General features: G+C 40.0%; 3 protein-coding genes across 3 annotated transcripts; all 3 read right to left on the bottom strand.

Moving 5' to 3' along the window:
- Nucleotides 1–1,605: 1,605 nt before the first annotated feature.
- LOC147445381 (uncharacterized) lies at nt 1,606–2,192 on the bottom strand. Its single transcript, XM_086526018.1, has 2 exons — nt 1,853–2,192; nt 1,606–1,727 (listed from the first exon to the last, which is right to left on the bottom strand). The coding sequence occupies exons 1-2, from the start codon at nt 2,190–2,192 to the stop codon at nt 1,606–1,608; spliced, it is 462 nt and encodes a 153-aa protein (XP_086382144.1).
- An 847-nt stretch (nt 2,193–3,039) lies between these two features.
- LOC147445380 (uncharacterized) lies at nt 3,040–3,456 on the bottom strand. Its single transcript, XM_086524578.1, has one exon. The coding sequence runs from the start codon at nt 3,454–3,456 to the stop codon at nt 3,040–3,042; it is 417 nt and encodes a 138-aa protein (XP_086380704.1).
- A 60-nt stretch (nt 3,457–3,516) lies between these two features.
- LOC147445379 (uncharacterized) lies at nt 3,517–6,183 on the bottom strand. Its single transcript, XM_086524577.1, has one exon. It carries the CDS (start codon nt 6,181–6,183, stop codon nt 3,517–3,519), a length of 2,667 nt encoding a protein of 888 aa, XP_086380703.1.
- Between the last annotated feature and the right edge of the window lie 3,037 nt (nt 6,184–9,220).

Here is a 9,220-nt window from a genome sequence, read left to right as displayed (position 1 = left end):
TCCCAACATACATTTTGTCTCCTCTTAAATCAATGGTACTTCCTACGGTGTTTCCTTGCCCTCCCTCATCAATGTGAGCTACCCTTCAAAAAATCCACTAGAATGTTGAGAATATCATAAATTCTTGGAAATTTGAAGGGCAAGGTTGCCTGTCAAAATCAATCCTACTAGCACCATTTACCACTTTCATTTAAAATGAATAGTTTCACCAATATTATTAATATTGGGTGAAAGCATGATTGGGTGGACTTGGATATATCTATTTTTGGAAGTATTTGACCAAAGATGTCTCACCAAAATGAAAAAAATTTAGGGCATATTATATATCACTAGATAGCTCTTCAAAAGGAGGATCTAAATCTATACCGGGTGTAAAGTTTATAACTAATATGTAAAAAATTTACCAATCTCCACTTTTGAAAAAATAGCTAAAAACAACTTTCAACCCACAAAAGTGTACCAACCATTCATGCATTGACCCTATTAATGTTACTACATTAAAAGTAAAAATATCTTTGCTAATTTCTCTGAAGATTGTATGTGGAGACAAACTTTTCGACATACCAAAGGATGTACATGCTTTTGCTGCAAATGGACCCTCTCTCTCTCTCTCTCTCTCTCTCTCTCTCTCTCACACACACACACACAAATCTTTTAACTGTCTCATATGAAGTTGAAATTCTTCTTCTTCTTCTTCTCCTCCCCCCCCCCGGCCCCTCCCCCCCCTCTCTCTCTCTCTCTCTCTCTCTCTCTCTCTCTCTCTCTCTCTCTCTCTCTCTCTCTCTCTCTCTCTCTCTCTCTCTCGCGCGCGTCTCACACACATGTTGACTTGCTATTAGTTAAATTGAATAGTCTCATCGATGACCAACTAACTTGTAGGAGAGCTTTCCGGAGGATAAAAAAAGACAACTAGTCTTGCTTGGTGGGCCTTTGCTATGTAACATCTATAGAATACAGTAGCACATATGGAAATTGACATTTAACATTTGAAAGAAGCAGGAGCATGACTAGTTTGCCAATGCTCGCACTGTGTGAAAAGCATATGTAGATTTGAGAAATGGAACGTTTTTTTCTTTGTGAAGAGAATATGGCACTTGGTTTTTTTTTTTGAGTTTAAATGGGAGGACCCAAAATTGATTTAAATATGGAACAATAGAGATTGATATGAGTTTCTTAACAATATATGAGTAATACTACTTGATGGGAATCTTGCGAATGTTTACTTGTTTTTTTGTGCAGAATAATTGAGGAAAAAGAGAGAAAAAAGATGTTGTGTTAGCAGACAGAAAAAATCAGATTTCATTGAGACGTGCATGACAGCGACAAGGATAATTTAGATCTTTCTTTTTTGTTTCAAGAACATGTATTTCTTGCAGTGAGGGGGATGAGCTCGTAGAATATTATTTCCAAATGAACTTGTACTACTATGTGTATTGATGAATGTTTTTTCTAATGCACGTGCTACATGTAAATTCTTGGAGACGGAAAGTATGTCAAAAATGAAGTTTTCTTCGAATGGTTGGTAGCGATTAACGTTGGATCGCATTTTTGAAGGCGGTTGTCGAATGTGCTCTGACTTTCGTCTTTCAAAATTGTTTGTGACACCTATGTACTTTCGTCCATTTTGGCAGCATGTGATGGAGTAAACTGTGTATTCAATGTCCGTTGTTTTTTGCTCGGTTGATTGTCGTGGTCAAGAAGCAAAACTTGAGGCTTGTTGTCATGTTCTGCACAACAAAAGCAAGAAAGAAAGAAACAGGATTAATGTAAGATTGCATGCTGAAGCTTGAGAGTATTAGACTATATAATCGAGCGGGGTATTTCTTGAATTTTTTTTTCATGGTGGTGTCACTTGTGGGTGGGTTGTCGATGTTGATGAAAGCGTATGGATAGTCACTTCCGAAACGTGCTTTGTAAACATCCTTGTTGTGTTGCCACATCAGCTTTTGTTCTGTAATTGATGGTGGCTCGTCGTTGCACTGTCTCTTGAAGCTTGCGAAGATCTCACTTGCGTCATTGTTCGTTGTATCTAAGAGGTTCTCGAGCGCGACATCGTAGCCATAGTACAACATCTCAAGAATGTAGGGCTTTATTGGTGTCTTCAATTGAAGCAGACGATTACCATCCTCGACTGTCATGAGATCCTCGGGCACGTCAATCTCTATAGATAGTTTGCAAATGATCTCTTTCATTAGACCTAGAAAGAAAAGGAGTATTAGAAGGGACAAACAAATTTGGTTTCCTTGTAAAAAAGCATGTTTTTTTAATGTTTAAAGCAATGAGAAGAAGGGAAAAAAAGAGGAAATTGCATGTGTGTAGAGCTGACATGTTTCTCTTTTAATACCCATGCTCTTGTTTTGTTCAAGCTGCTTTACGGATCTGTCTATTAACAATCGCAGTTCAGCGTAGTTTGCGAAACCGTTGATGTAAGTGTCCAGCCAGCAACCTGCCAGGTTAAGTAGATGCATTTGTCTCTTTGTTGGATACTGACGTGGTTCGATTTGGGGTTTTTTCTTTGAGGCAATGTTTTTCTTGAAAAGGGTAACAAGTCTCTGCAAGGTTATACAAATGCGATCAGTATTTTGTGTGCATTGCAGGATCATAATGTGATATGGTTTATAGAGCAGTATACCTTTGAATTGCTCATTTTATCCTCTTCGTTATTTATGTTGCCTGCAATGGTGACATGGTTAGAGTTCATACTGAAAAAACCAATAGTAGAATTGTGCAGAAGCATTGAGAAAGTGTTCATAAGAATCAAGACAAAAGTAGAGCGCAAGATAATGCTACAAAGAGTGCAGTGCAAGTTAATGGCAGTTTATAGATTATTTTTTGCACAGATGCTGGAAAACAAAGGTATATGGAAATTTTATGAAATATTAGAGTACATGATTTACTAGCCACCAAAAAAATGGAAAAAATCTTGAGACATCAGTTATATTTTTATAGATTATTTTTTGCACAGATGCTGGAAAACAAAGGTATATGGAAATTTTATAAACTATTAGAGTACATGATTTACTAGCCACCAAAACATTTTTAATGAGTTCCGTGTATAACATGGAGTGGAACAGGGCGAAATATATCAGGAGTTGGTAGATTGAGAATTTGGAGATTGCGACGATCTGTGATTTGCGATAACATGACGTATGCAAGCCCCGGTGCAAATGCATCTCTGAAGATAAGAAGAACTTTGGTAGAAATTGTTGCACCCTGTGCCTTGTGTCCAGTCATGGCGTATTCAAGTGTCAAGGGGAATGTGGATTTGTGAAACCATGCGCCATTGACTGCAGTTCGTTTATGCTTTGTTCGACGAAGTGTCATCTTTTCATCGATGCAATGAATGAGAACAACGATACATATAAGTTGACCTTCGTTGTTATGCGTTATGGCGTCAACAGTACATGTTGCACCATTTGTTGCACCGATTGTTAAGTCGATGTTTTCAGTGATCATGCAACGAGCCCCAATTGCGATTGAGTCCAGCTCGTTGAACTTAGGGTCTAGGAGCCATTGCTAAAGTACATTTATGTTACCTGCGTTCGTCTTTAGGTCAACTTTTGTAATGTCGATTTGATTGTACAACTTATTCAAGGCAAGGTTGTTGTAGTGCTGGACGTCTGATCTATGAGTGCAAATTATTGTAGTGGAGTCGTTGATGTAGTCATGAACATGTGATTCATCTATAATGCATGCTCCCAAGGTACAGTTGATCTCATCTGTGGTTGGTCTTCTTTCACAAATAATGGTCAAGAATTGGAGGAGTTCAGGGTCCGTTGCATGTTGTATGGAGCATGACATCTTGTAGAAAGTTGCATGCAGCCAGTGCACCGAGCTTGTGATATGGCATGCTTCACAAAGGTCCCGTGTGTGTTTACAAACTGGGGGCAACTGTGCAAGGTCACCGAGCAAGGGAATACATGTGTTGTTGAAGGGATCTGTCAATGTGCCTCTTCTTACATTGATAATTTGTCTTATGATAAGGTCAAAAGTGGTCCGTGTTAACATAGACAGCTCATCTATGATTATAATATCTGCTTCTTTTATATCCAAATATCGTTCGTCGGTTTCATGAATAGAGAGAGGGTACTGTTGATTTCTTGTTGGTATCTTGAATTGATAATGGATTGTAGATGCAATGCTGCTTAGTCTTGTTGCCGCAGCTCCTGTCGATGCAGCAAGTATGACGCTCATGTTTCGTCTGACATACTCATATGTCAAATATCTGATAAGATGTGTTTTTCCGCTTCCCGGTGTCCCTATGACGACATGCAAGCCATTCTTGGCATTCAACAATTTGTTGTATATATTTGATTGTTCCGTTGTGAGTTCTGAGTCATTTACAGCAGTGAACTCCTTCAATATGGCTAGTGACTTCAGTCGATGGTGGTCCATGCCTGGGTCATTATCTGTTGAAGATGTAATTGTTTCATTTGCTCTTCGCAATGCAATTTTTTGAAGTATCATATGGACAAGCTGATCGATTTGTTCATTGACTAGCATGTTTCTTTGTGTGTACTCTGTAATGTACATCTCCAAGTCCTCATTGCTTTGGATCAAATCCCTTGCTTGACACTCTACGAAGTAAGAGCCCATTGTATTATCAGCTGATAGAAGCTCTGTCTCTCTTCGAAAGCATACATGACGTAGCAAGATGTTGTAGAAGAAGGCTTTTGTGTGGTGTCCTGGATGGTATTCGGTGAACTTGACCAATCTTTTCTGATGTTTAATGGCATTGCCATAGTTGTCCAGCAAAGGTGTAGATTGTGCACTTTGCTGACGTTTTTCTATAAGGTGGTTTTTGTGGTACTCAAAGAATGTCAAGGTTTCAAGGGTGGTTGGTCTAGCACAATACAAATCAATAGGGTGCATCACAACACTATGTGATTTGGACATGATATGTTGTTTGAGTTCTCGAGGCGATGAATCTATGTAGAATACAGCGTCGCTTTTTGTTATGATTGGAATCTGTAAGCAGTTCAATGCAGCTTCTGTGGCAGAAATTGGCTTAGTCAAAAGATTAGCAGCTATCAGTTGCAGTTTAATCTTGTCGAGGCCTTCCAAACCCAATTTGGTGGCCGCTTCTGCAGATATGTTCAATGGTCCAATATCTTCAGTCTTCATTGTGTACTTGAGTAGATAATACGACAAAGATGAATTTGTGACATGTTGGATATTCATATGAGCGCCCCAAAGTAGAAGAACAGTTGAATGGTACGGAACCACATTCCGATCATCGTGAGTTGGTCGATAGTACATCCACTTCAAGGAATGGGAATCTAGAGATGGACACGGATTTGGCTGAATGTCGTATGGAAATCCGTACTTGCATTTGTCGTTGTGGCTGTGGACGTGACATGCATCGCGACATACATGCATTTGATTCTTAAGGACGAGATCACGAAGTGTGCTTGCATGTATTTCATCAATAAGTGAAATAGGAATATGAGCAGAAATCTCTGATGGTGTTTGCTCGATGTCGTTCTCATCCACCCATAGGATGACATGGGCATGAAGGGATCCTCTGTTTTGGATCTCATACCATACAAGGTGGTGATGAATTCGGCCCAGGATCTGGTTTCCTTGTAAGATATAGCGATTCATGAACTGTTTTAATCGATTGTGGAAGAGCAATGCACATTCAACTGGACAATCTTTCCAAGAGAACTCAGCGTTGAATGTCCAAGCTATCATCTCGATTGTCCGGATCTCATTCCATTTTGTGGCGGTCACTTCATCAGCTGTGAAAGTAATGAATATGTTTGGCAAACCCCATGCATCAACCATGGTGATCAAATCCTTTAATGAACGTCTATGCCAGGATGGACTGCTAGCAATTGTCGCTGGGAGATTGAAGCGAAATATGTTCCTTATGGCTTCCTCGTCGTTTGCATTCTTGTGTGCTCTTTTGTACTTGTCGATGTCTCTCTGTAGAATGGTGGTTGTTGTACTTTTCAGCTGGTACATTAGCAGGAGGTATGTCTTGTACAATGTATACAAAGAGAATAGAGTGTGAATTCTCATTCGAATGTAGTCACTGAATCGAATCTGCCCATTGTACTGGCCATGTCCATAAGGAAAGAAAAACGGAAAAAGAGCTGACTCTATTGTGATGTCTTTGAAATCTGATATCCGGCTTGGCAAGCCATTGTACATGAAGGAAGCAACACAATTGAGAAGCATATCTCCGTTACGGAGCTGTATGGAACCAAACTCATGCGTGTCGTATATAGTATATGCGTGTTGTCTGGATGGCTCAGCCAATGTTTCCAAAATCGAGAAGCTGTTTTCATTATGGGCTTACTCCATCAAGTCGAAGGGTTGTACCTCTGAATGACGACGGATTATTTCTCCTAGAACCTCTTCAGACAATATGCACAACCCTATTCTTTTGTGTGGTCATTCGGCCATGCACTTATATCTCTGCAATATGGGAATGTTCTTGATATTGAAAGCCAGGACATCTGAAATGCTTAAGGAGGATAGCTCATGACTTGTAGAGTGTAGACTAGCAGCACTCGACCAAGATATTAGTGGGTTATCTAGCAATGACCTCCGCTCTAGTGATCCTCGTGCTATTGCATGTGTAGTTTTTGTCACACTGATTGATACATCTATAATGCTAAGCAGTTGTGTGTGTATTTGTCGAGTAGAGAGAATACGCTCTATGTAGTCAGGTGCATGAATGGCAATATATCTTTGATGGGAATTAGTTGTTTTACAAGAAGTACACATCGTCCATGAGTATTTGACTTCTGCGTGTTCCAAAGCGCTCAACAATAATACTGAAGTAAGTGCAGCAAGACTGTCTATTTCATGTATCTCACGGCCTCGTTTTTCGTTGTACGTGAGGTTTGTCACCGTGCAAGAAGGACATAGTTCTAGATTGTGAGCGAGGATGTCACATTGCATGATCCAATCTTTATATAACGGAGTAATTTCAAACCATGACCTAGCATATGGACGGTGAGCTGCTTTCAACTTGGTTGCAGTTCGTTTCCTGGCATCATGACGCTTGGACTGTAACCTTGCAAGCCTTGGGAACTTCATATTGATACCTAGTATGGGAGAAATGAGGACAAATATAGTATGGCATCAACTGTTTAGGTGAAAAGTGAAGATGCAAAAACTTGGATTTATGATTGCAATATACTACATGTGTTTACTAGTCAAAGAGTTGTATGTAAAATTAATATATATATAGATGTTGGTCGACATCGATTGTATACTTATGAAAGCAGTATGCAAGTAAAGGAAACTGAAGGAACCAAGCTACAAAATTCTAAAACAAGCAAATCGATAAAGCATCAATGATTGCAATTTAAAATGAAGTGCTTCACTGACCTGAAATGTGGTACAAATGTTTTCGGATTGTCCAAGCTACATGCCGATATTTGGCTCGAGCTACAGAAAAGGAATGTGAATAGTTAAACATTTCATCTTGTAGTGAAGTGCCATAAATTGAAGATATTAAGTAAACATTGCACGGCATGCAGAAGTGCCATACAAAAGTATGGTGGAGAGTTGGCACTGTGGTCTCTCCAAAAGTTATAAGAAATGGAAGTCGTGCCCTGCCCCGTAGCGTTTATGTGTTGCGCCAAGCAAACGCATATTCATGGGGAGTTGGATGGAAATAACGAACCTTGCAGTGTAGTCCAGCTAGAGTAACGGTTGTGCTACAATCCAAATGTCTAGTGTTGTGAGTATATGTTCTCTCTACAGGACACAAAATACGCATTAGCATAATACAGGGCATGCAAGGAAATGTAACATGTCAGATTTCATTCAATGGTCATTTGGCATAATCTGGAATCGAGTCAACAGTAAAAGACACGGGCATGAATCTCTCTCTCTCACACACACATGGCATCGGTTTGATCTAGTTCTATTGAAATAGAAGATGCCAGATTTGAATCAATGATCAATTGGCAAAATCCTATGTATCCTCTCTGACTAGAAAAGGTCTGTTCTACTGCTATTGGAACAGAAGATATCAGATTTCAATCATTTGGCGTAATTCTCTCTCTCTCTCTCTCTCTCTCTCTCTCTCTCTCTCTCTCTCTCTCTCTATATATATATATATATATATATATATATATATATATATATATATATATATATATATATATATATATATATATATATATATATATATATATATATCACACGACATCTTGCTTGATTATTCTCATCAACTTACGCTGCTCTGCTTTGCTTTCCTTATCACACGGCATGGCCACGTTTACCTCAGCCATCATCGCGCTGCCAACTCCCACCTCTTCTTCATGATTATCATTGCCAATCTCCGCCTGCACAGAATGCCACGAGCTCATCCCATGGCTTACCCAACGTGCACTCAGCCGCCAACTCCCACCTCTTCTTCACCTCGACAGGCATAATCTCTCTCTCTCTCTCTCTCTCTCTCTCTCTCTCTCTCTCTCTCTCTCTCTCTCTCTCTCTCTCTCTCTCTCTCTCTCTCTCTCTCTCATGGCGAACTTGCTTCAACGCGATACCGTCATCATGATGATTATCATTGGCAATTCGCGCCTGCACAGAATGCCAGGATCTAATCCCATGGCGTATCCCAAGTGCCTCGACAGACATAATCTCTCTCTCTCTCTCTCTCTCTCTCTCTCTCTCTCTCTCTCTCTCTCTCTCTCTCTCTCTCATGGTGAACTTGCGTACCTGAAGCACTGTTGCTGACGACGTGGCTGCTGCGGAATTGAAGTTGCTTGTCAGCGCTGCTGCGAACTCCTGCAGCGCTATTCAGCAAAGCTCTGTTGGCGAACTTGCGGACTTGAAGTTGCTCTGCGGACTTGAAGTTGCTTGTCAGCACTGCTTCGAACTCCTGCAACGCTTTATTCTTCGATTGCTGGCCGACGTAGAGCTTTTCATGGCAACGTTTTTTTTTTAGCTTTTCATGGCAACGTTTTACGTTTTTTTTTTTTAATGATCTGGAATTATTTATTAATGCCACGTGGAGCCTTGTGCATCGAGATACTGGAAAGAGCACCTTTGGCTCACCATGTAAAAATGTCTCCCTATCTTTGCTTTATCGCTTTTGCTTGCTATATTTAGGGCTTCATAGCTTTACTTGAAGAGATGTGTTCCTTGTGGTCGTTTGCTTCATCATGTATATGTTTATGTAGTCGGCATTGCAACAAGAGGAGATGCAAAAGTGTTTGCTAAAAAATGCTACATGATCAAGAACTTAGAGCAA

Source organism: Adiantum capillus-veneris, chromosome 12, assembly GCF_014529385.1.
Source record: "Adiantum capillus-veneris isolate H3 chromosome 12, ASM1452938v2, whole genome shotgun sequence".
Classification (NCBI taxonomy): Eukaryota; Viridiplantae; Streptophyta; class Polypodiopsida; order Polypodiales; family Pteridaceae; genus Adiantum; species Adiantum capillus-veneris.
This window is presented reverse-complemented; position numbering and strand designations above follow the sequence as displayed.

Bases quoted from the DNA above. Each gene is read 5' to 3' on its own strand.
- LOC147445381 (XM_086526018.1), bottom strand. From the start codon at position 2,192: ATGAAAGAGATCATTTGCAAACTATCTATAGAGATTGACGTGCCCGAG. The intron at 1,728-1,852 runs GTGACACCACCA...TTTGTTGTGCAG, and splicing joins CATCGACAACCCACCCACAA to AACATGACAACAAGCCTCAA.
- LOC147445380 (XM_086524578.1), bottom strand. From the start codon at position 3,456: ATGATCACTGAAAACATCGACTTAACAATCGGTGCAACAAATGGTGCA.
- LOC147445379 (XM_086524577.1), bottom strand. From the start codon at position 6,183: ATGCTTCTCAATTGTGTTGCTTCCTTCATGTACAATGGCTTGCCAAGC.